The 25168-nt window shown below is 54.1% G+C and overlaps 6 protein-coding genes across 6 annotated transcripts; 3 read left to right on the top strand and 3 right to left on the bottom strand.

Moving 5' to 3' along the window:
- Nucleotides 1-1805: 1805 nt before the first annotated feature.
- Nucleotides 1806-2763, bottom strand: C8A04DRAFT_39768 (ribosomal protein L10e/L16; the record flags this gene model as incomplete). Its single annotated transcript, XM_062784707.1, has 3 exons — nucleotides 1806-2035; nucleotides 2105-2489; nucleotides 2719-2763. The coding sequence occupies 3 exons, from the start codon at nucleotides 2761-2763 to the stop codon at nucleotides 1806-1808; spliced, it is 660 nt and encodes a 219-aa protein (XP_062633985.1).
- A 376-nt stretch (nucleotides 2764-3139) lies between these two features.
- On the top strand, nucleotides 3140-3947 carry C8A04DRAFT_14805 (50S ribosomal protein L30e-like protein; the record flags this gene model as incomplete). The annotated part of the gene is made up of 5 exons (XM_062778240.1): nucleotides 3140-3187; nucleotides 3245-3340; nucleotides 3409-3446; nucleotides 3621-3669; nucleotides 3849-3947. The coding sequence occupies 5 exons, from the start codon at nucleotides 3140-3142 to the stop codon at nucleotides 3945-3947; spliced, it is 330 nt and encodes a 109-aa protein (XP_062633986.1).
- A 1780-nt stretch (nucleotides 3948-5727) lies between these two features.
- C8A04DRAFT_39770 (uncharacterized protein) lies at nucleotides 5728-7821 on the top strand (the record flags this gene model as incomplete). Its single annotated transcript, XM_062784708.1, has 2 exons — nucleotides 5728-6358; nucleotides 6452-7821. The coding sequence occupies 2 exons, from the start codon at nucleotides 5728-5730 to the stop codon at nucleotides 7819-7821; spliced, it is 2001 nt and encodes a 666-aa protein (XP_062633987.1).
- Nucleotides 7822-9353: 1532 nt separating this feature from the next.
- On the bottom strand, nucleotides 9354-11876 carry C8A04DRAFT_31872 (FabD/lysophospholipase-like protein; the record flags this gene model as incomplete). Its single annotated transcript, XM_062781902.1, has 9 exons — nucleotides 9354-9930; nucleotides 10000-10215; nucleotides 10319-10555; nucleotides 10621-10741; nucleotides 10811-11002; nucleotides 11129-11228; nucleotides 11350-11400; nucleotides 11486-11704; nucleotides 11787-11876. 9 exons carry the CDS (start codon nucleotides 11874-11876, stop codon nucleotides 9354-9356), a joined length of 1803 nt encoding a protein of 600 aa, XP_062633988.1.
- Nucleotides 11877-14100: 2224 nt separating this feature from the next.
- C8A04DRAFT_14786 (uncharacterized protein) lies at nucleotides 14101-14955 on the bottom strand (the record flags this gene model as incomplete). The annotated part of the gene is made up of 2 exons (XM_062778234.1): nucleotides 14101-14220; nucleotides 14311-14955. The coding sequence occupies 2 exons, from the start codon at nucleotides 14953-14955 to the stop codon at nucleotides 14101-14103; spliced, it is 765 nt and encodes a 254-aa protein (XP_062633989.1).
- Nucleotides 14956-20019: 5064 nt separating this feature from the next.
- C8A04DRAFT_14799 (vacuolar segregation subunit 7-domain-containing protein) lies at nucleotides 20020-23049 on the top strand (the record flags this gene model as incomplete). Its single annotated transcript, XM_062778239.1, has 1 exon — nucleotides 20020-23049. The coding sequence occupies one exon, from the start codon at nucleotides 20020-20022 to the stop codon at nucleotides 23047-23049; it is 3030 nt and encodes a 1009-aa protein (XP_062633990.1).
- Between the last annotated feature and the right edge of the window lie 2119 nt (nucleotides 23050-25168).

The following is a 25168-nucleotide window of genomic DNA, read 5'->3' on the forward strand; positions in this document are numbered from 1 at the left end:
TGGTAAGGAGTGGAACTCGATGGCGGGCCGTTGAACCAGAGACGTCGGATGGATGACGGGATGATACCAATGCATTCACCCAGCCTCCCGCAAGTTGCAGACACGCGCTGTGCTGTGCTGCGCTGCGTTGGCTGGCGGCGTATCGTGTACCTGAATACCCCTGTCAGGGAGCTTGCGGCAAAGAAGCGGCGAGCCAAGGCTGAGATAATAGGTCCGCTGTCGTGAGAAATAAGATGGCAGGAAGATGGGTAAGATACGGGAGAAGCGATGACAGAAACACGAAAACAAAACAAAGAACAAAGGCGGAGAAAACCGACGGAAGAGGTCGGATTGGGAACGGCTAGGATGGGGCGACCCTACAGGTCCGTAGTGTCGATCTATTGTTTGAATGAGGGGGTCGGGCGGCGGCTGCGGGAAGGTGGTCAAGCTCACAGAGGAAATGCACGGGATCAACGTTGCGAATGGAGGGGGCACGCGGGATGGGAAAGATGCCACAGCGCCGGTTAGCTTAGCTCAAGACCCTTGGAGTTTGGCGTTGTTTGGTGACTTGAGCGGTTGCTTTTGCCCCACTACCAGTCGCCTTCAGCGCATTGCGCCAGTGTGCGCCCAGCCCTCCAGCAGATCCCCCACTTGGCTGCTCTCTGCTCCGATTCGCAATTCAGCCCAAACGTTGCCTCAATCTCATCCACATTGCTGTGCCATCTGACCGTGATGACAGAGGGAATCACCATGTTCGACTTATCGCCCCTTTATTGGTTTCGTCATTTTTTAACAGGCTCTCAGTTTTGCTCGCAAAATCGAATATTGGGACACCGGCCCGCCGTTCGTTCGAGTTCATGCACAGCGCACGCATCTATCCCAAACATGATTTCCACAGCGCCACCTACCCAAAAGGGAAACGTGCTTCATGACCCCCCAGGCGGTTATCGGAACGACCTGTCCGACAACGACCGACCACCCATTTTTAACCCGAGCATTCTCGACACCGACTTTTCCGGGTGGGAATGCGATTCTTTGAATCGCCGAAGACCGGAAGCCATGGAGTTGAAGGGTTGATAACTCTACTAATCAACATCATGTATCTTAGAGGGCTGACAACCAAATACGGGCGGGACATGGGTTCACAGGTTGTGACCGTACCTATGACCTCATCCCTCTTTTCATCCCAACTTCCTGCAAGATCCCATCCCATCATTAAGAGCGCCAATGCCGGGACAACTTATGGAGAGTAGGGGAATGATTACAGCTTCACAGATTCTACAACGGGTACATAGTACTTCGTAGGTCCCGCGTAGCCTCGGAGATAAGTAGCAGTAGACGATTACATGGCACCTATAATATCGTGGTTATCGATTCTTTGCCGCCGTGATGCAGAGGTGACTGGTAAAATTGTGCTTGGCTCAACGACACCCTCGTCCAATGATCGACTCAAGTCAAGAGCTCGGCTGAGCCGGGCGTTAAGACTCACCCCAAACACTTGCTGGCAAATAAAGAATCAGCCGCCTCGCCTTACTCAGCCTCGTGCCACTGAAAGGATGCTGATAAATCAACTCGAAGGCCATTGTTCAACGGTTTCAGGTTCGCCCAACGCCCGGAAACGGTCACCGGCTCGGAATGCACTCCTGTCCCGCGAGGTGTTCATGAGAACCACATTGGTTGATTGGTTCCATTGACTGTGCTGAATCAAGACCATAGTACTACTTGACATGCTCTTCATTTCAGCCCTGATATGACCGTTGACGCCACCCTGAAAGCCAAATAAACCATTTCACCTCTTCCCCCCGTAGACCACCACGAAAACCTGTTTAGGCAGCGAAGGCATCCGGGAAGCGCTTCATGTTGTTCTGCAGGTTGCCGCGGTTGCTGAGGAACTGGACGTAGGCACCGTCGACCTTGACACGGCCGGCAGCCTTCTTGTCAAGGTACTCCTCGCGACGCAGGGGGGTGAAACCCCAGTTCTTCGAGATAATAATCTTTTGGCGACCGGGGAACTTGTACTGCGAGCGGCGGAGGGCCTCAAGGGCGATGGCGCGGTCTAAAAAAGAGGACGAGGTTAGCCTACTGCGTAAAACGTAGGCAAATCATGTTTCCCAGAGGCACTTACTGGAGTCACGAGTGCGGACGCTCATGAGAATCTGGCCAATGTTGACACGGGCGACAGTGCCGTTAGGCTTGCCCCACGCACCACGCATACCCGTCTGCAGTCTATCGGCACCGGCGCAAGACAACATCTTGTTGATACGGACGACGTGGAACGGGTGGGCGCGGACGCGGAGGTGGAAACCTTCCTTGCCGGCAAGCTTCACCAGGTACTTGTTGGCGCAAATGCGCGCAGCCTCGAGGGCCTCGGAGCTCAGCTGTTCATACTCGTTGGAGACCAAGTGGATGCAGAGCGGGAAGTCGTCGACGGTGGCACGCTTGCGGCCGAGGTCGAAGATGCGGATCTTCGGGTCCGGCACACCACGGTTGAACCGGGACTTAGGGTACGGCTAGAGAAGAAGGCGCCTGTTAGCAGACTGAGTCGAAAAATGAAACAAAAACCCTTGAAATCGACACTCCATCCGCGATTCCACCTCGCTGCAGCGCTGTTCATGATATCCGGTCCTTCCATCTATCCCTTTTTCCCTGCTCTTTTTCCCCCGCCCTCGTCTTGCCAGAAACTGTGTGCGAAGTGTCCTCGGTCGGGATGTCGAATGTCAGAATCACAAAAATGCTCACCTTGTTCTTGCAGTACCGGTAGCATCTAGCAGGACGGCGAGCCATTGTGACTGATTTCTGTTGATGTCACAGGGTATCTTGTCGACGTGGGTGTTGGGTGAGAGGGAGGGTTGGGGGGTCCTCTGCGTTTTTGACCAAAGCCAAATTCGCCGCGCGATTACCAATCCGGATTCCAAATCCCACCGGCTGAGTCTTGACCGGGCAAAAGTGGAGCCATTAGGGTTTCGAAGGCAAAGACGCACCCGACGGCTGACCAATGATAACTCAGCCCACTCTACAACAAGAATTCCACATTGGTAAAAGAATATTTCGAACTCGACGATTTTCCTTCCCTTGAGCGACTATCCAGCCCACGACGAGGACCATCGACACCCGGAGACATCTTCATTTCTCTCTCCATTCCAACTCCAACACCGTCGCAATGGCCCCCAAGAAGAACAAGTCCGATGCCCAGTCGCTCGGTGCCAAGGTCCGTTTTGTCGCCGCAACAATGCGCCGCTATTCAGCGTGCTAACATCGCGAACAGCTTGCCCTCGTCATCAAGTCGGGTAAGGTTGTGCTTGGTTACCGCAGCACCCTGAAGTCGCTCCGCAGCGGCAAGGCCAAGTTGATCCTCATTGCGGTAAGTTTGCTCTGATTCTTAAACGACCCGTGAGTCAAAAAACACAAACGCTGACAATTACCTTTTAGGCCAACACCCCTCCGCTCCGCAAGTCCGAGCTCGAGTAGTATGTGGCCACCATAATTGTCAGATGGAAACGAACAGAAGGGCAAATGCGGCGATATCCACGGAGACATAGGGCTCTATGCCGACTGAGGCTGTTGTCATTTGCCCCGAAGTTTGTTTCCAGACATGGAGCAACCGTCAAACGACAAGACCGGCTCGCTAACCGCCACAACAGCTACGCCATGATGTCCAAGACCGCCGTCCACCACTACACCGGCACTAACGTAAGTTCACGACCCCCTCTATCCCATGCTCTGCAATTTGGGCCTCTGTGACTTTTGTGTTTCTGCTCCACGTCCCCGCGGCCAGCAAGACACCAGGTCTCCTGGTCCACCCAGAGAAGAAGTCTCGTTGCAGACTTTGGAGGGTACCCGATCGCATGCTTACTCTTCACCCACCACAGATCGAGCTGGGCACCGCTTGCGGTAAGCTCTTCCGTTGCTCCACCATGGCCATCCTGGATGCCGGTGACTCGGATATCCTCAGCGACCAGCAGTCGTAAATCATGCCATGAGGAGGCATATGGGGCAGGATACCGGTTGGCATTTACACGGCGTTCAGGTCTGAGATCGGGAAAAATGATTTGACGACTGGGCGATATCCGGCTGCAAGGGTTTTTTTGACAGCCATGTTCGACATCCGGAGTTGCGCCGGAAAGGCCCTCCGTAGACTAGTCGTAGTTTATGACAACTAGGTTTTTCTAGCCCGACCCAACCTAAGCACTGTGCGATGAACTATGTGTAGTTTGGCGTGGTCGTCTTGAGGCACACGAGACGCCATTGAAGGCTTCTCGGCCAAATCCGGCAAAAGCGATCGGTTCGAGAAGGATGTCGTGTCTGTAACCCAGCAACCAATGGTTAGGGATGTGTACAGAGCCGGGACCAGGTGTTGCATTGAAGGGCTGCATTGAACACCAAATTGTCATAATCAAACCTGAGCCAAGCTCGACTTGCTCCGAACTCGTGGCCCCCAATCTGGCATTCCTGTTTTGTATGTTTCACGTCTTTCGGCGCCACGCAGGACAGATCTCCCGATCTCTTCCACGCAGCGGCTTGGCCAACATCGCGAACCAGGTTGAACTAGCGCATGATGTGCGGCCGTCCCCAGCTCTGAACCTCAGGTAGTTGGACGAGGGGAGGGGGGAGTTCGGCCTTGAGGAAGGTCATGGGGATGAAGAGACTTCCGGACTGCATCAGTCGTCGAAGGTCCCTCGGCTCGCGGGAGGCGGTCAACGAAATGCAAGCAGCAACTTGCATTCGCGCATGCGATTCTGCATGTCCATCCATGCATCTCACTCCATAACGTTAGGGCCTTTTAACAAGCAGTGAAACAAAATTGAGGGGCAGGTGGGTGGATGGATTCGATGGGGGGCTGCAAAGTGGTCGTAGCGAGTCTGCAGCCAGCATGCATGAAGACAGACAGCTCGACAGCTGCAAGTGAATGCTGCTTGAATATGGCTTCTTATATCACCCTTCACAAGATGCAAATTCATCCAGAATGCAGAACACATGGCTTCATCTGAACCACAGCCAGAAAGTCTCCAGCGCCCCTCGTCTTGTTTCACAGGGAAACACAGCCTCGGGCAAGATCCCTGGGGCAGTTGGGCTGGCGGGCTGCGAGCAACCGGGTCTGGTTAATCTGATTGGCCCGCCAGCTGCCAGCGTCCCCTCGTCTCAACGGGCAGCACACGTTTCCCCTGTAACTGGGGGTACTTCTCAGGGGGGGGAGCGCCACCCACCGACTCTTCAGTCTCCAGTCCCGCAGACGCAAACGCATCAACAGCCCGCCGGCCGCCCGTACGTTCTGGGTCAGTCGTCAAGTAAGGTTGCAGTGGGCCGAAGCAGCAAATATCCCCATTCCCGCTGCAAACAGGACCCCTTCTGCACGTTTCCCGTCTCCATCGAAGACCGCCGTTTACCGTTTACTCTTTGTACACACAAAGGAAAGCGTCGACTGAGAGCCCAAACGCCGTGGATTGCGATACTCGCCCTTGACTCGACCACACAAAACCTCGGACTTGTCAAAGAATAAACCAAAATACGAGACAAACAGAGCGGTCCAGGTCGTTGTTCCTCGGGCCTTCTGACCGCACCGAGCGGGTTGCCTCTTCTTCGTTTTTTTTCCTTTGCATTATTATTCCCTTTCTCTTTATTTCTTCCTTTTCCGGAAAGTGCTATTTCAAGGTTACGTTTGAAGCAACGACAATAGCAGCCATAGCAACATAGCATCGTCAGCAATAACAACAACAAACAAAACAAAGAACCACTACCCTATAGCCCACCATGGCCAGCGCCGTCAAGAAGCCCCCGGCATCCGGCCGCGAGACGCCCACGGGGACACCATCGCGCCCATCTCCGCGAGCCTCAACGCCCTCCAGTCCAGGCAACGCCGGCGTAGGTCGCACTCGCTCCGTCCGCACCACCACCCCCGTGACCGCCCGTGCAGCGGCCCACCAGCGGCGCGAGTCCATGCTCAGCAACGGGACCAGCGTCAATGCGCGCGGCAGCGCGGGCTCGCCCGACATCGAGCGCGAGGAAGCGCTGCGGGCCGAAACGGTGGCGATCATCGACGACCTCAAGGAGCGGCTGGCGACGGCCGAGACCGGGTTCGACCAGTACAAGCGGCAGACTGAGGTGCTGCAGAGCAAGCTGGACGATGCGCACAAGGAGCAGGCTAAGCTGGAGGAGCGGGTGCACGAGAGTGATGAGCAGATTGAGGCGCTGATCAATGAGAAGCGGGAGGGGGCCCGGCAGATGCGCGAGATGGAGACGATTTATGAAGGGGAGCGCAGCGCTATGATGAAGGAGAAGGATGAGATGGCCAATCGTGAGGAGGAGATGCAGACTGTGATTCAGAGGCTCAAGGACAGCTTGGCCCAGCGGAACCTCGACGAGGACCGGCCGTCTCGGCAATGTGCGTTTGCCCCGTCTTCGTCTCGTGATTTCTTTTTTTTTCTTTTCTGGTTTCATTGACAAGAATCTCGGCTAACAATGGCTTTGCAAACAGCCATGAACAACTCGCCCAGCATTGAGAACGGCAGCTTTGCGCCCCCGTCTTCGATCCAGCGCAGCGACTCGCGCAACAACTCGAAGCTCCTGCTGCAAAAGGACAAGGTGATCGAGTCTCTCCGGCTCGAGCTTGCTGAAGCGCAGATCAAGTTGGTTGAGTCGCAGAACCAAGGCGGTGGTCGTCTCCAGGAGGTCGAGCGCCAGCTGATGGAGGCACGGGTGGCCAACGCCCGGTTGATGGAAGACAACGAGAGTTACCAACTGCTGCTCCAGGAGAGGACCCTGAAGGGAGACTTCGGGGCCAACGACTTCAACTACACGAGTGGTTCCTCCGCGAACCAGGATGCCCTGGCGGCCCTGGAGGGTAGGGCCAGCGGTACCAGCCTGGCCGACGAGCTCGGTCCCCACGATGAGGTCGAGGACGACCCGGAGACCCGGCGCAACCTAGAGGCCGAGATAAGATCGGTTAAGGACCAGAACAAGGCTCTGACCCTCTACATCAACAAGATCATCGAGCGCCTGCTGCAGCACCAGGGCTTTGAGCATATCCTTGACCAGTCCAACGACTCTAAGGCCGGCGGTACCCCCGACACCAACAAGGAGCTTCCCCCACCTCCGCCCAAGACAGCCCCTGCGGCGGCGCCCTCACTTCTCCAGCGCGCCAAGTCCATTGCCAGCGGCAACTCGGGCGCCCGGCCGAAACCGCGCCCCATGACCTTCATGCCGTCGGCGAGCAACGCGAACGCCCCCAGCACCGCGTCCGCGATCAGCAACCCGGACACCGCACCCAGCATCCCCATCGGCCTGAGCCGTTCCACCAGCACTCGCCGTGCCCGTCCCATGAGCGAGCAGTACACCAACGTCCCCGGCGCCGCCAGCATCGTCAACGCCATGTACAAAGGCCCCTCCGCGGCCGACGGCCCGCTCTCCCCCTCGCTCCGCTCCAGCCAAACCTTCTTCCTGCCCCAAGGCGCCGGCAACCGGACCTCCTCGGGCACCACCGCCGGCAGCAACAACTTCCCGGGCATGCGTTCCGAAACCAGCAGCGTGTCAGGCGACTCAGTCTCCCTCTCAACCACCACAGGCGGCGGTACCACCGCCGACGGCCTCAACACCCCTCCCAGCCAGGCCAGCCCGCCGCGCTCGGTGCACCACCACGAGAAGAGCACGTTTGCAGGCAACAAGCCGCGCCCGCTGCGTCTGGTGCAGGAGAATGCCGAAGCGCAGGCCGCAGCGAACAGGCGGCAGAGTTGGGTCGGGTGGGCAACGAGCGCGTTTGGTGGGAAGAAGGAAGATGAGATGATGGGGAGGCCTAATGGGCCGTCGGGGGTGCCTGTGACCGGTGTCGCGGAGGTCATCCGAGAGTAGGGGAGCTGGATGGCATAGACGGCAGACAGGTGGGGGGTGTTTGGGCGTCCACGCGCATCATGACCGCCTCTTGTTTCTTTTTTTTTTCTTCGATTCGCACAGACATGAGATCTTGATCCAACGCCTACGACAGCTACAATTGCTCGCATGACAACCGATTCCACGACGATTGGGGGGTAAGGGGAGGGCATTGACGAATAGAGCGGTGGATGAGACAGCATTGGAGACTGGGGGGGTACGGAAGAAGGGACAGGGCCATGATACACCATGCTTCAATTTGCTTGCCCAGGCTAGTAAAACTCTCGGCCTTGCTACGCTTAATATCTATCCAGCATGGCTTCAAGCATCGGCCTCTGGCTCTTTGCTCATCTAGCCAACTTCCTTCGCTCTCAAGCATATCCTTCTAGCCCTCGGTAAAGATCCACGGGATAAGAAGACTTTCAGATGGGCAAGAGATGGTATGATATATCATGGGAACCGGTCAAGGTGTGGATGGGGCAAAGCGGGAATGGAACGGAACGGAATATGATGGGACGGATGGGATGGCACGATGATTTGATGTGTACCAAACTCAAACTGCTTCAAAGAAAGAACGCGCAACAACATATAACGCACGCACTTTCGTATGTGCACATGTGCACAACGCAAATGCATGCATGCGTTACATTACGGCACGATCCGTTGTGGATACGGATGCGGATGCGGAGATGCGAATGCATAAACCCCTAAAGATATACGACATGTTATGGTATGGATGGGGAATCGGGATAGGATAGGATAGAACGATGGACGGATGAATGGGGTTTGTTTAAGGGCTTTTTTTTATTTTTTTTTCATTTTTTTTTTCACTTTCGGTTAGTGTTTTTTTTTATTATGCAGGTTTTTTTACGTAGCATATTCACCCTCCTCCTCCTCCTCCTGCTCTGTTCTAAATGTCCCAGATGTGTTGTCTTGGTTGTCTTGGTTGTGTGAAGTGTTTGGCTTGGGAATAAATGTATCCTCTGCCGCTCCTGACTGTCAAAGTGGATAACCATTTTTAGCCGTTAGACCTTGAAAGTGAATGAAGAATATTTTCTGATTTACTGGGACGTGAAGGGATGTTGGTTGCCCTAGCGGTTGTTGAGGTGTGGGGAGTTGTTCAGAGTAGAGGCCCTAGCGAGAAGTATACCATAACGACTTCTGTTCTGCAATTGCCTCTCTTATCCCTTTTCCCCTCTCGTGCTCAGCCGTAATTGAAGTTAGTGTGGAACGGGTGGATGAATGCGAGACTGAAACCAAAGTTCACCCGCTGGAAGATCGCTGTAGTGGTGTCGTGTCGTCATGGCCAAGAAGGGTTGTTCCATCGAGAGCCCTTGTTACGGTACCGAGGGTAATTGTAGCACTGATGTAGTCGAGCCGTCAAATAGGAGCTGTGTTGATTACGCAATATAAGATCAAGAGTGATTGGTGAGAACAGGCACACGTTTTGGGGGTTATAAAGAGCTAACTAGGTCGGTACTTAGGAAAACATCACACCACAATACTAGCCGACCCTACACTACCACCTCCTCCGTCCTCACCGCAATCACGCCATTTTTGGTGCCCGGCGCAATCGCGCAGCTGCCGGTATCCGGCGCAGTCGCCCTCTTTTTGGTACCCAGTGCTTCGGCGCATTTTTTGATTGACTCCTTGACCTCAACGTCTTGCACGTACTCTTCCAACATCTCCATGAGCTTCTCCTTAGCCTCCTTGGGGTCATTAAATTTTGGAATGGCCTCGTAGTCCTGGCTGTGATGGACAACCTGGTCCTTGCGCCCCAAAACATTACGCTCGAACCATCTGGGCTCAACTTTCTCATACCACTCCTGGATGACCTTGTATACGTTGAGCCGCCAGTACTTGCGCTTCCCGGCCCAGGGTGCGAACGCGTCGATGAGACCTTGGAAAAGAATGTGCATGATTTCGGTGTTGGTCGCCACGCTGACAAACGACTGGAGGGTGGATGGCAGCGGCACGCGGTACTTGCCCGGCTGGACCAGTGTGCTGTTGGCGTCGATCCCCGTGCCGATGCTGAGGAAGCAGTCGGTTGGACGGGTCGCACCGAAGACACCGAGGATCTCGGTCCATACCCTGCATAATGAACAACAATCAGTAACTGGTACCGGTAGTAGGAACTAGACTAGTAGACTCATGTCATACCATCCGACGGGATTGTTGGCAACAAGTCCGCCGTCGACAAGAGTGTCATTGCCGGCGGTCTGAGGTTTGAAAAATCCCGGCGCGGCCGTCGTCGCCCGAGCTGCCTGCAGTATCGTAATGTCGCGGTGTTCCAACGACGCGCCCGTGTTGATGTATGAGCGGAGAATGACAGGGCCACGGTTGTTGCCGCCTTCATTTAGCGTTGCCGTGACGAATCTAGGTTGGGAAAGTAAATGAGCAACAACTTCCATCTTGCATGCTCCGAGGTGTTTTCTTAATCAATGATTAGAAGGGGAAGGGGGGGAAGGGCTGTACGCACGTCTTGCACTTTTGGTTGTCGTTCAAGAGACGGCTGGTTTTGCCGATTCCTGATCCCAGTTTCTCGTCGATAACCCCCTCGATAACCTCCTCCAGTCGCTTGGCATCGTGGAACTGGCCATTCCAAGCGTAATTCCACCTCGTGGAACCTTTGAACACTTCTTCCATAAGATCCTCATACTTTTTGATGCACTCCTCTACCGTCATTTCCAGGCGTCCCAGCATGATGGCAATCAGCCTGTGATTTGCGATGTTACTACGAAGAGACCACAGAGAGGGGAAGGCAACATATTGGCAACATACCCGCCTGTGCTGGTTCCTCCGATCATGTCAAAGACGTCGCACGGTTTCTCTCCCGCGTGATTGTGGTTCATAACCTGCTCCAGCAACTTCAGGGAAGCGAGACCCCGAACGCCACCCCCGTCTGTTTCGGTTCTGGTTGGTTAGAAATGGCAGCATCAGGTGGTGTCAATGCGGGAAATAAGAGACCGACCTAGAGACAGGACTCGGAGGGGACGGTCCTCAGTGGGCGCGAAAGTCATGGCTGTCTTCAGGGTTGTTGGTAGGGAGGGGAACGGCTGCGCAGCCTTGTCGGGCTGCACAGAGCTCTGTATACTGCTCATAAATTTATGAGCCGAGATAATGGCGTTCAAGGCCGGTCGGTGGTCGACTTCCGCTCGGAAAACTAAAAAATATGTCAGTATTGGGTTACCAGATAGCCCATGATAGGTATCCAGTGTAGACAGGTGGATCTTGGTGTTCCTCGGCTCTATGTCGAGCAGTTTGTACAACACTTCATCCATGTACTCACTCTTATCCTGTGATTGTCCGATTCTCAACTCCCCATTTCTAGCTAAAAGCTTCCACGCTTCAAAACGGGCACAAAGCCGCACGGCAATGAAATCGCCTTCCTACAGCTTCAGGGTCAGATTACGAGCATCATCCGTCGCATCGGCTTCGCTTTCTGGCTCCAGACGCACATAATATACGCCCAAACAGATGGAAGTGGGGAGGGGAGCGGGCGGGGCGTACCTTGAGATATCGCAACAGGTCATGTTGGGGTCCAAAAACATGACCTTGATACTGGAGGGTAGGGATGTATCCGTAAGTCACAATCCAAAACATCTAGCTGAGAAGAAGAAGAAAGGAAAAAGATGGAGTTACTTACTTTCTGGTATTCACCGCAGCCCATACTCGTTTGGTGGCTTTCCCAGGTGAGGAGGATCTCACCCCGAGTCACGGGAACCGTGGCTTGCGCGTTGTCGAGGATGCACAACTCGAACCATGTCCAGTTGCCGGCGGCACGGTCATCCACAAAGCCTTGATCATGCGATTCGGCAATGAGCTGGACGCTTTCGATATGGCAGAGCTCAGAAGCAGACAGGGGCTATGTTCCAAAAAGATAATTAGGTTTAGACCAAAGGTAATCCAAGGGCTTCGATCAGCTTGCTTTGGTAAGGGACACTTACACCGTGCTTGAACCACACCTCGGATTTAACTTCACCATTATGGGCACAGACTGAACCCTCTTCAGCATGGCTCACAACGTAGTCGGCCATGGCGTCTGTCTGTGGTGGATTGGTGATCGAATTCGGGAAAACGAATGCTTCTAAGTTCTGATTCTGGTCGAAGTTGGGGAATCAAATTTTGCCAACCTCGAGTGTGGGTATATCTTGCAATTTAAATAACTTCAGCATTCAATATTACCGCGCTTCCAGCGGCTGGTTTGGCAAAATGGAAGTGGGATTTAGGCAGACAGAAACACCGAGGCCGGTTTCGACGAAACTCCAGAGTTGCATTCATTCTTTGTTGCCAAATAGGGTCGATAAAAAGACAACAACACCGCCAGTGCCGCAGAAATAAAGGTGATAGGGGGTGGGCAAGGCTTTTCCTTGGCTTGAACTTTGGTAGACCACTTCCGTTACACAGCCCAGTGCTTCAGACCAACCACGCGCAGCTGCCCTTATTTTTCTCAATATCTCTACCAACAGTATTTTTGATGAACACCACTCCGTCAGGCAGCAGTGCGTTATCCTCACAAACAGACGCGAGGACCCAGCCTTGGGGAGGGGGGAGGGGGGGGGGTCCTTAATCCTTATTGACTCTCCCAAGTTGAATTCGATGGTGTACAGACATACATGATACAGCACGGCAACCTTGAGTTTCTACAAGCTGCAACGCAACTTCGGTCGATGAAACGTCCCAAGTTCGCTTCGCCGAGACAGCCAATGAGCAAACCATATTTTGTTACCTAATGCCCTATCCCATTTGTCTTTGTTGCAGACGTCTCTGTTGCAGACGGCAGAGCCGCAGAGCCTCAACCCCGCACGAAAAAAACAGGAAATCATACCTGTTCTGTCCCGCTCTCGCGAGATGATAGATGTTAAGCGTGAGCCGCGCCAACCGGCCAAGGCGCGTAAACCATCGACATTAGAAATGGCTGCGTCCACAGAAGCGAAGGAGGAGTGAGGCTCTGTTTGTGTATCACCCCCGGTGTATACTCAGCCTTGACAGTGATGAGTATCGGTCCCCTGTCCTCTCCCACAGGTCACTCCAAGAACGTGCTCTTGTTATAGGTTCCGACGGGTCCTTGGGTACCTAGCCCCAAGTCTGAGAAAGATGCTAACATGCCGCATTGTGCGGTGCTACCTCCTCTGTTCGAATGACCGGGATGGGCTTCTTGCAGCAGCAAAACGCATCACTTGGCCACTCGGGCAGTCACTTATGCGCATGAGAAGGCGAGGGACACGGCACACGGGAGCTCTTTCCTTCACCTCCTCCTCGTGCTGCTCCTTCCCTCATCCCCTCCACTAGGGGTCTATCCACTTTGCATCAAGTGGTCCCGGCTTTGATAGTTTGCTGATGGTGTGCTTTTTCTGAATTGGGACTTGCCCGGTAGCGAGATGATGGGCGTGTTGACCAGGAAAGTTGGTCATAACGGAACGAGACCTCCTTTTGGGGGCCGTCTGTTGAGGGCTGAAGATGGTGTTCTGCCGGTGGTTGATATTCTTCGGCTTTCGGAAATTTGAAAAATCAGCGACGAGGTAGATGACAATCATGTATGCCCATCCCCCCTTTGGGCAGCGATCAAGTGCCCGAACAAAAGATGGTGGAGGGTGGTTGTTGGTCCTCTCCACTCGATGCCGTCCGTCCGATGAGGTGGGTGAGTGACGTGGGAAAACAGCCGCTGCAAGCGCCAGTTCAGGCAGATGTTGTCAAAGACGCGGCGACACATGGCATTGCTCATGTGCAGATTGATAGTGTGCTTTAGACCTCCGCCAGAGCTGGGTAAACCGGTGTGCTAATTACCTAGGATGAAACCGGAACGAGAGTGTTGATAATAAATGATGAAATGGATCCAAGTCCACTCCGTTATTGCCGTAGTAAATGTTTCAAGAAGCTTAGTTACCCTCTAGATAGTTGAAAGTTGAAGGAGACTCCCCATTTACGTAATAAACCCCGGTTGCCAAAAATATCTACAAATATACAAGTGGTACTTGTCTTCCAACTTCTACCATATCTCATCTCTCGGGGCCGTAAGTTGAACGTCATCAAAAGGAATACATAATTTCTGTATTTTAACTTTGTTTTGGGGGACTAGTCACCGTCACCAGTAGGGCGGCCTTTGAAAAAAGAGCGGCGTGTTTCTGGTTCGTCGTTACTCTTCGTTTCTCCTGGGGACAAAAATAAGAGAGGTAACGGCAACAGAAAGAAGGAATCAACGAAACCAAACGGAAAAGACACAGATAGCCCAACGCCGATGACAGATAACACCGCTTACCTTCAAGAACTAGCAAGCTTCTGGCCAGCCACAATAACGCCCTTCTTAGTCTTTCCGTGAAGCCGCAAGATCCAGAGGCGAATTGCAGTGATGACAACCATGAGAGCCCAACGCTCTCCCAACTCCCCAGTCTAGCCCTTCCCAAGCAGCTGGAGCGTGAAATTGTGCTTGAACGTCGGCCACAGCTTTCGCCATATCAACAAAGCTACCACCTCCTCATCCTCTTCTTCACTAGTACTGGACAACGAAGCGGACGACGCACCAGGTTCTTGCCCAGCCCTGGAAGAACCTGGAGACAGTACCCGTACAAGTTCAAACCCGCCCTCCGTAGCGGCAGCAATCTTGCCCTTCTCAAACTTTCTCCACTCAAACTTCTGACGCTGTCTCTCCTTCCCATGATCAACCTCAATAAAAAAGGAAAACACGACTTGTTCCCCCCGAACCGTGGCAGGCATCTGCTCCGTATCAAACTCACTCGTCCGCTCCGCAGCCGGTAAGAGCGACGGCATCAAAACCACCGTCTGGTTGAACGAGTAGAGCCGCGCCGAAAACTGAGAATCATAACCCGCCGCGGCGAGAATGGGTGTTTTGGTATCCATTCCTTGGTGGAGGACCACGCCAGGCCGACTTCCGAGTGGCTCTGAACGGCCGTAGCCGCTGTGCATAGCGACGTGGTGGAGACGGTCTTTTTCAGTTTCGCCGCAGAGGTTGAAGCCTCTCTGTTTTCCCCATTGGCCATATCCGTTCATGACCGGGGGAAAGAGAGGGCGCCGAGCCTCGATGGGAAGCGCCTGGGTGACGGTTTGAGACGTGGAGCTTTCAGCATGAGCTGAGTTCTCGTTCCCTTGATGAGCCATTTTAGCTTGTGCTTGGTTTAGTCTTGGCCTTAATTTGGTGAGTTTTGGATTGCGGAGCGTTTTACGGAGGTATTATTGGCAAAGACAAGGAGGGGAGACAAACCATGAGGGCAGGGGAGGCTAACAAATATTATAAAGGGCTGGAGCGGGGGATGTCGGATGGGAGCCTCGACAAAAAACAAGGCTGAGTCCGTTCTCCCGATCGTTTACGGGTTCATCTAGCAGTAGCAAATCCGGATAAAATCCGCACGACCCAATTGTACAGGCGGCGGAAGCGAGGGCTGTTGGTTCTGTGATGCCCGACCTTTTCCGGGCACGAGACCACGTCTAGATCAGGTGCGCATTCCAGTGGCATTCCACCCTTCTTACAAGATTTAATCCAGGCGGTTAGAAAGTTTCCTTCGTTCCTCCAAGGGGTTAGGTCAGATCGCAGGATGGAATTTGGACGAGTAACATTGCGCAGGTGAAGACGGCTATGCGATCCCAGAGTCAAGGTTTTGTTGGCATAACTAGGTATATTGCTCAATGAATAATTGTCCCAGTGCTCAAAACATTCACTATGGCACTGGCCTGCGTTTGCGGCTTGTTCCGATGTCATAGTGCAAAGCCAGCAACTTCGCCCATCATGACAGTACTCTGTACTGTGTAGATGGATGTTTTCTTCTCGTTTTCAATTTAACACCCGAAATGCTCAAGAAACCGCTTCCTAACCCCCCCTGAACGATCCAAGCCTTGGCATGTCCTCTACGCTGAAACCTTTTATGGACAGCCTTTCCATACCCCTCTCCTCATAGTGCGGTGAATCCACCTCTCAGGAGACATTGTTGATTTAGGAGCGCCGTGAGGCACGTTGGGAGACACTGTTTTGAATGTAGGGCGTCGCTTTGGGACAAGAATGCAACTCTGCAGAATGGATAATTTGGGCTGGTCTTCAAGTTTATAAAGCTCTCCATGAGCTCTATAGTTAATTGCTTAATATATAATATTTTTTTTTTAAATCCATACTATCTTTCACCATTGCTTCAACTCTAAGGCGTTCATCTTGAGCCTTAACGGTCTAACCTAGAGACATGAGGTTTGGGGTATCAGTTTTTCGGTGTGCTTTATATTTTTTGCCTGGGAGAATCAGGGGTGTTTGGAACATCATTGATTAGGGTGAAGCGACCATAAGTTTACGAGGAGGGGCTGGTGTTCATAAACCGTGTATTTCATTTTGATTCATGAGTTCTCAAGAAGCGTCAACATGTTGAACAAATGAGAAATGTCTAATAACCACGGCTCACATGGTTAAGGTTGGGGTATCCCTAACCCTAACCCTGATTTTCAACGCGCAATATTGGAGCCGACAATGACATGGGAAGCAACGCTGAAGAATATCTCCAAAGGAGATCTGTATTTTGTCGTGTCTTAGGTGAGTCAACGCGCAGCGTGGCCTGGGTGCTGCAAATGCCCGACCAGCAGGTTACGCTCGGGTTTGATATCGGAAGTTGGACAAACGACGTGGACGAGGCGAGTGTGGTCACAAGATCTCAAGCACCGAAAACGGTGAGTAACTCCAGAGTGGTGGCACGAGACTCCAACCTAGCCTTGAGATTGGGTACTTAGGCCCGGCCCGCTCGACAAGACAATCTTGAAGAGGCTGCCATGCTGGGAACGACCTCGCCCAACTCTGCCTGGCCAGCAAATCATCCCAGGCGAGGGGGATTGCGGCAGGGTCAAAAAGGAAGAAGAAAAATCGGCTCCCACCCACCACCACGTGTCACCCAGTCGTTGGCATCAGGTGCCGAAGGCTGTCAGCCGAGTCTTGGGAGGGAGTTTAAATTCCCTCTGCGAACACGCGCCAGCAATCGGGTTCCCAGGGAGGGCGCGGGGAGCGAATGAAGGACGGGCGTCCCATCTTTTTGTCGTCCCTTGCGCCGTTTTCCCGCCCCGGCGTCCAGGGGAACGGAAGGGGGGGAAGAAGGGTTTGCTCTGAAGCAAACACGGGAGAATTTTCCCCTGTGAGATTTTGGATGAACCTTTTTTTGAGACTTGCCCCTTGCATTGGACTAACGGCGAATGTGGGGTCGTTCCTCGGCCCCTGCCGGAAACTGTTCGGTGGGTGCCTCCGAATGCTCCGGGACACAGGCGGAGAAGCGTCTCTGCGACTCCGTTGTGGTGGTACGGGCTGAGAAGTTTTAACTCACCGAGAGCGAAGCCGCTCAGCTTACTATGTACCCAGGCAGCATCGGTGGGCGTACCCGACTTTGTCCGCTGGTCCGAGGCTGTCAATTTTTTTTCATCCCTCTTCCGTTTTTGTCAGCAAGAGCAAAAGCAATGGCCGATGACACCCAAGATGTCGGGTTGTGGCGCGTCGGAGTGAGCCACTGTCCACTTGGCCGCCTATGAGAGGCTGAGGCGTTAAGCGGTTGGCATCACTGCTTGGTAGACTGATACTTCGTGCCTGTCAGCTCACCCACTCAAGCCACTGCAAGGCTTCAGCGATTCGTTCCGGACGGAAGCTCCCTTCATCTTAACCTATTCACCCTTTCGGATCTGAATGCGCCGTCTGATGAACTGCGAAGGGATGGAGAGGCATTTCGGACAGCCGAAGAAGATATCCTGTTTTTTAGGACCAAGCGCTGATCTTGCTGGATACGGCCGAACGGGCAACGGCCACCATGTGCAGACACCAACTGTCAGATTTCCAGACAGTCCATGACGAAGGATTGTTTCATGAAACCGGACGGTGCCGCAATACCGGGAGCGAGTGCGTTTGCGAGGTCAAATGCTTTACACCAGCGCACTTGGATAGGTAGTCTCTTGTCAAGTCTCTTGTCATGCGCGTTTGGTCCGTACTAGCCCTACTTTCGCAGTAGTGTTGGTCTCTCAAAGAGCGAAGGGGGCAAGTGGGGTTGCTGTCTCTGGGATTGAAACAAACTGCCCGAAAAGTCGGTCCTTGGGCATGGAATATGGTAATGGCGCGGGCCGTCATGTCGGATTAATTCTCCCGAAGCCCTAACTATCTTTCTTAGCCTCGCAAGCTTCCTGTGTGTGAAAAAAAGAGCGCAAAACGTGGCCATGGCTGGGCCCGAAGCCTTCCCATTACTAGTGTATCTTCTGGAAATACGGGAACCACGGATTTCGTTGGCTGACATTACGACGACGGCTCGGACGGTAGGCTTTTACTAATAAGGTGGTAGTAATGAAGTTACTCTGCCAACATCTTGTTCGCCCCACCAGTGCGATCGGTGAGAATCGATGAAACAAACAAGAAAAAAATGCCCCGGGCTCGCCGGGGGTTGTGACAAGTCATGTCGTCATTGACGCTGTTCGAGATCTGCCCCTCGCAATGAGATCTCATGGGTTGCCACGATTGACTGCCAATCGCTGGGAGAGCGTTTCGGGAGGACGGGAGCGCAGGAGACGGGCATTGGCTGCTGGAACGGAACAGAAAGTACCGCGTTAACACTCAAACCGGGGAGGGAAATTCGGAAAAGAAACTTTTCGCCAGCGATTCGGCATTGGTGGAGGGAGAGAAATTCTGGAATCACGCAAAGCGGGTCATCCAGCTGGGAGAGCTTGGAGAGGAACTTGCGGTGAGAAGTTCTGGGCTTCGGAGTACCCGGTCCTTGCGCGCTGCGCCCACAAATTGCATGAGAACATCGTCACACATTCGTACCCCACCTCTCATTTGCAAGTATTGGAAGGTACCACCACCCACAAGAGAAGCGCAAGCGGCCCGCCCGAGATGTGGCGCTCGGACTGTGCCACAAGCGAACTGGGCGGAGTAACTTGTCCGTTACCAAAATTACGCAGGGAAACTGTTTGCCTGCTCACAATATTCGTCGTTCTGGTAATTAATTTGTCTCGGGGCGTTTCAGGCCAGCGCTCTCGGACGCTCTTTTAATATTATTCGAAGTCTTCGAGCGTGCTGCGTAATAGAGGAGAAACCAGTCTCTGGCGAGAAGTCAACAGCCCAGCTTTCTCTCCCAATTCAGGGTCCACGAGCCGCCGTTGCGCCGTTTTGGGCCGCAAACTGCCTGCCGCCAGACCCTTTTCAGCCCGGCGCAGCGTTGCGACTTGCGAGCGTTGTGAGCGAGCCTTGAAGCGAGAACTCTCCAAGCCCAAAAGGGCAAGGGGGGCCAGCGCACCACCTGCAAGCAGGACGGGAGCCCCATTCCCGTCCCAACGACCCCAGGACCCACTGTTAACTGCTAACGCTCGTGCTGCAGCCCAGTTGAACGGGGCACGCACGCAGCGGTCATTTTGGGGGCGGACCAGTTTCTTGAATGGAGCCTGGGCCAACGAACGACATCATCTCTCCATTCGTGCCATTTTCCTGTGCTCCGTCAATCATTCATCCTCCACAGCCCACACGCACATCGAATCCCGCGTCAACCTCTCAGTCCCCCTGCCCTGCCCTGCTCTGTCCGGTCAACAAGGGCGCTGCCTATCCGCAGGTTTGACTTGGTTTCTCATTTGCCGTCAGCAAATGGGAGCATTCCTGACATCGCCCATCTCGGTCAATTCATCTGTTTTTGTTGGCCCATTCTCGACCTCCAAGAACCGCGTCAAGTGGGCGAATTCCTAAACCCCCAGTGGTACGGATCCGTCTTCTTGTCGGCTTTGCTCCGGACCAGGCATCCCACGCATGCACGCGCCTTCACGCGGATTGAAAGGGCAAGGTGCGGTCATCAAATCATCAGTTATCGACCGTCAATCAATCACATTAGCCATCGTCAACCCACGCCGAAACAGGGTCGCACGACACAAGTCCACAAAACCCACACACAACCCACCGCCGACATAACGACTGGACGTACCACATTGCCTCGCTTCCGGCCACCAGCGGCCATCACGGCAATCCCCAACTTTGGCAGCTCCGTCTTGGGTCGCGCTGGGATGATTTGCTGGCCAGGCAGAGTTGGCCCGTCTCCAACCCACGACGACTAACCGGACGTTTGGTGGTGAGGCGTGGCATATGTGTGGCTTGCTCTGGGCGAGCCTCCGTTGATTGATTGCCGTTGCCATTCCCCTTCCCCTCTCACAGCCAGTTGCCGCTGCTCGCATGCAACAAAAGACATGGACAAGTCACCAAACATACGTCGGGTCGGCTCGGCGCAAGACCCTGAGCTGCACCCCACGCTATCCCGCGAATCGTCTGCCAGCACAGCGACCGTGACGCCAATGGCCGAGTCGGGCACGTCCCGGTTCCCTTCGCAGCAGTCGCACGTCTCAACCTCTGCCTCTGCCTCTGCCACGTCCGCCTCGTCATCCGCCGCGCCCTCCCCCCTCGCCTCGCGTGAGCCTTCGCCGACTAGGCCGCTATCACGCACGACAACCTCCCGCAATTCATCCGCACACTCGGGTATCCGATCAAGGAAGAACAGTCAGCAAGACCTCAGCCCTTCACGCTCCGCAAGGCCGCAACCTCAACAACCCAGTCCGGCATCCAAGACGCCATCCTCTGCTAACACCCCAACCCTTCTCCCGTCTTCGACTACCTCCTCGTCTTCCGACCCCAACTCTACCCATGCGGGCGCACCCGTCAAATCCCCCACCACCATGGATCATCTACGAGAGTCGCCGAGATGGCCCATCTCACCACGGCTTCGATCTCCACCACCCATCCTCCACAAGCCAAATATGGGGCTTCCGCGAAGGTCAGAGCCGGAGACACCCTTGATCAACGTCCAGCGCGCTAGCCCGCCGATAACGGGCCCGGCCCCCGCCGACCAACCGTCCGATACCGACCCAGAAGACCACGCTGTCTCGAACGGCATGAGGACACCAGCACGAGGCGGAGGTGGTAGCACGTCGACCCTTGAGACTGTTCAGGAAGTCAGCCCCATCGGATCGCCGCGCGCCCCCGAGGAGCCCGGGTCTATTGAAGAAAAGCTCGACGATAGCAGCAACAGCATGACTCCAGAGGCGTCGCAACCCGAGTCGATCGGTCTCGGCCTTACACAGAACAGCAGTGGCAGGACAAGCGCCGGCGACAGTGGCAGCGAGACCGATAACACGACGAACAACAGTCCTTACATCATCAGGCCAGGAGCCCGGAACGGATCAGCCAGTGCACCACCACCGCTGACCTCGAAGCAATCGAGCACGTGTATAAAACAGGGCATCACCAAGACCAAGACCGGCGAGACGTCGTTGCAGAGCATGACAGTCGAGACGGAAACGGTGACGTCGATCCCCCAAGCCCCGCTGGTCCCCGGGGCCGGTGCCCAGGGTTCAAGCATCAGCTTGCGCACAAAAGGGAGCACAGAAACCATACGACCCAAGAAGGAAAGGAAGAAGCCGCCACGAAAGCAACCCTCTGTGACGGCCGGCAATGGTGAGCCAGCAACGTCTTCTTCGACTATTTTGTTTCCTAAGTTGCGCCATTATCAGTCGATGGGATCAGTCGCCCCATCGGCGAACAACAAGTGTACTTCGCCCACGCAGTGTGCTCACGACGAAGGAGATAGTCGCTCCCGTCGCTCGCACGCCCGCAGGCAGAGCATGGGTATTATTTCCATGTCCCAAGTCAGCAGCCTGCTAACTAGACAACCCCGTGCAGCGTCGTCCAAGGCCGATATCTTCGAAGCCAAGGTAGCGAGCGCCGTCGAGGAGGCCAACTCGTCCGACTCGGACGAGACCTTCGTGTACGATTCTAACCCTCCAGATGCCCGCGACCGGCCGATGCGATTCCACTCCCGGACCCCGAGCGCCACCTCGATGGCTAGCCAGGTCGACCGCGCCGGCATGCGCTCTATCCACGCCGTCATGGAGAGCAACGGCCCCCCGATCATGGTCAAGAAGAGCATGAAGTTTGTCAACTCGTCCGCCACCAACGGCCACAGTGACAGCGGTCTCGCCGAAGACGATGGACGAGGGACTGGGAGGAGCACTAACGGCTCTGGGCGTGGGACTGCCCGCCATCACCACCACTTCGGCCGGTGGGGCCGCAACGGGACTGGAAATGGCCATCCATCCTTGTTTGCGGAGCATAGCCCATTCAGCAACTCAGCACACGGCACTGGGAATGGGGGCTCCCGGCAGTCCCCGACACCACCAAGCCCTCGGTTTGCGAACCGTCCGGGTATCGGGCTGAACGGAAAGCGGGGGACACACCTGTCTGTAGGCTACGACCTCGACGACACCACGACCGGCGCTGACGACGAGACGACCCCGCTCATCCCATCTGGCACCGTCCGATCGTCGCGTTCTGGCCGCGGGCGGCGTAGTTTGCATTCACTGCGGTCTATGGAAGCACAGACCTACCATCGATCACCGCCATCGGTTCTCAACCGTTTCGCCAGCTGCTTGGTCCTTACCGTGATGCTTCTCCTGGTTGTATCCGGCGCGATCGGCTTCATGTTTGCCACTTCGCAGCCACTTACCGGGATCGAACTCGTCTCGATGGACCACGTTGTCGCCAGCCAGCAGGAACTGATGCTCGACCTTACCATCAAGGCCCACAACCCCAACGTTGTGGTTGTGGTCGTCGACTCGGCCGATATCGAGGTATTCGCCAAGTCCCCACACGCCATGTCCGACTCAGAATGGTGGCGGCATACCCACCCAGGTGAGATTGGGCCACCGCCGCCACGCCAACCGAAAGAGGAAGACAAGAGCGACGACGACCACAACGACGACGGTGCATTCCACACCCTCCTCGAAGCCGACCCGGAGCCGTCCCCTCCGGAAGAATCCGCCCCCAACATGCGCCTCGGAACAATCACGGGTTTCGACAGCGCCCTCTCCTTCGAAGGTTCCTTCTTCCACAAGGGCCTGTCCTACTCGAGCGGCGAGGTCCGTCTCAAGAGCCCTGGCAACGGGACCTACGGCGGACAGGAGCGGTGGGAGCGGATCATGGAGGATGAGTTCCAGTTGATCCTTAAGGGTGTGCTCAAGTACACCCTGCCGCTGAGCCAGCGTGTGCGGACGGCCACTATCTCGGGGAAGACGACGGTGAAGCCGAACGCGGCGGTCGGACCGCCGGGGTTGAAGCCTAATGGAACGATTGGAGGAGGGGAAGGTGGGGAGGAGAAGAAGAAGGGGGAGGTTACGATTTCTTTTGACGTTGATGATGATAATGATGATGGGGGAGGAGATATCTGAGAGGGGAAAAGCAAGGGTCGGGCACGAGAGAGAGACCCTCCGCGTCCGGCGAACACCCGCCATAGACCTATTTTTCCTTTGTTTTTACCCTGACATTACACACTCCAAGCGTGTCGTCAAAGAAGATCTCTCTACAGACTTTGGGTTTGGGTTTGGGCTTAGGGGGAGTTAGGCACCTACCTACCTACCTACCTACTTACCTATTTTATTAGCATTGCGGTCTGGGGTTTTAAGGCTGGGAGTTTGTTACTGAGTCAGTCCCGAAGAAAAGAAGAACCAAGACGAGGACCATGGACATGGACAAGGAAGAGGGCGGCATAGTGGTGTTTTTGTTGGCTTGTTTTTTTCTTCTTCGCTTTCTTGCTTTGTTATTGGGAGCGAGCGGGGAATTACCTTTTTATGTATACTGACTGATCGACTGACTGAATGACTCTCTTTTTCCCTCTTCTTGCCCTTCTAACTTCCTCGCCTTTCCTCTTTTTCTGGCTCCCCGTCCTGTTGTTTGTACCAAGTTGATGAAAAACTGGGCTTTGTCTATTCCGAGCATGGTTGCTCTTGCTGGCTTTGTTTTTCTCTTGAGAAGGGTGTCTTTGCACGGCGCAGATTTTTGTTAAAGCATGGATGGGCATCATGGATGGATGGGCGAATGGCGACCCGGTGGGTGAATGGTAACTAAACGGTAACCCGGCAAACGGCAAATGGTATACTACTCGTTCAGGTCTCAGGATTCCACAAAAATTCTAAAAGAGTCTTCCTTCCCTTTTCTCTCCACGCCACACTTCTCTTCGTCTTGCCCTTGCGTTGCTTTGACTACACATTTGTGTGGTTTGTTTGCTTTGCTTGGTTGTTTGTTTATTTGGTTACTGGGTCACTGAAAAACGAGAGAGAGAGTTGGGAATGCGTTGATTTACGATGGCTCATGATTGATGACTTTTACTTTTCTAGTCTCTAGGTTCTCTTCCCTCCTTTCTCTCTCTGTACAATGAGATGAGGGAGGTGTTTTGGTTCGTTGCGTGGGGAAAGGGGACGAGCTAGGTGTTATACAACTATTGTTGTACACTACCACTACAATTACTCTGCCTCGGGGCTTATGTACCTACCTAGTTATGACTGTTACGAATACTTTTACCTCGACGAATTGTCTTGCTGCTCGAGCTCTACTGCTTGGCTTGATGCTCCCCTACCTAGGTAGTCGGATTTACTAAGCCCCATATTCGACAAGTATTGCGCCCGCCTCTCAAACAAAGTCGATAAGTCAGGATAAGTCAAATCAAAACAAACGACGATGTATAGCATGAACTCGAACAAATAGATCTTACCGAACACGCTCAAACTCTACGCCATGTGATTCTGCAGTGAGATAAGTATCTCAATATCTAGTGTATCTCCGCCCCTGTTTGTGAGATATGACGCGTCATGATTCTCATTGTTGTGTATCAGAGTAAACAACACACAACACAACGCGACACACACCCCCCGACGCGAAGCAACGTGAAACGATCTCATTTGTGGTCCCCGCAAACCCTGTGGACTTGTGGTCCTGACAATGTTGGGAAGCGAGCAGCGAGGGCGATGAATGGGTGGTACAAATCTGAGGTGGTGTTGTATTTCGTCATTGTGCATTTGACCGTTGACTTGTTGGTGGGGAGACTGGCGGGGGGACTTGGGGGACCAAGGTTTGTTAGACAACAGAGATTTGGATGGACAGAAACACAAACACAAGCACAAGCACAAGCACAGAGATGTGATGTAAACACAGACTTGGGGAGATAGTAACAAGGGGGGGGGTGGTATCGGGGATGTTTTGTTGCACATCCACGGCATATCAGTCCACAGGGGCGATGGGTGTTGAGTGTTAAGATCCTCATGACCCGGCTTTGGAGCTGCTGCGGTTTTCAACCGAGACATGTGTTATGGATGATATTGAACCATAACAATCACCCCACAAGTAAGGCTGCCGAGAATGCAAGTATCGTGACCAGTTTGGCTGGCCTGTCATATTACCCCCTAGTTAGCAAACTTTAGCACAAGCAAGTCTATGATCCGCTTCAAATCCCATTACAAGACAATACATTCCCCATCATATAAACACACCCCCCTTTCTAATAAAAAAGCTCCA

This window comes from Dichotomopilus funicola (assembly GCF_033296635.1).
Source record: "Dichotomopilus funicola strain CBS 141.50 unplaced genomic scaffold C8A04scaffold_74, whole genome shotgun sequence".
In the NCBI taxonomy this organism is placed as follows: Eukaryota; Fungi; Ascomycota; class Sordariomycetes; order Sordariales; family Chaetomiaceae; genus Dichotomopilus; species Dichotomopilus funicola.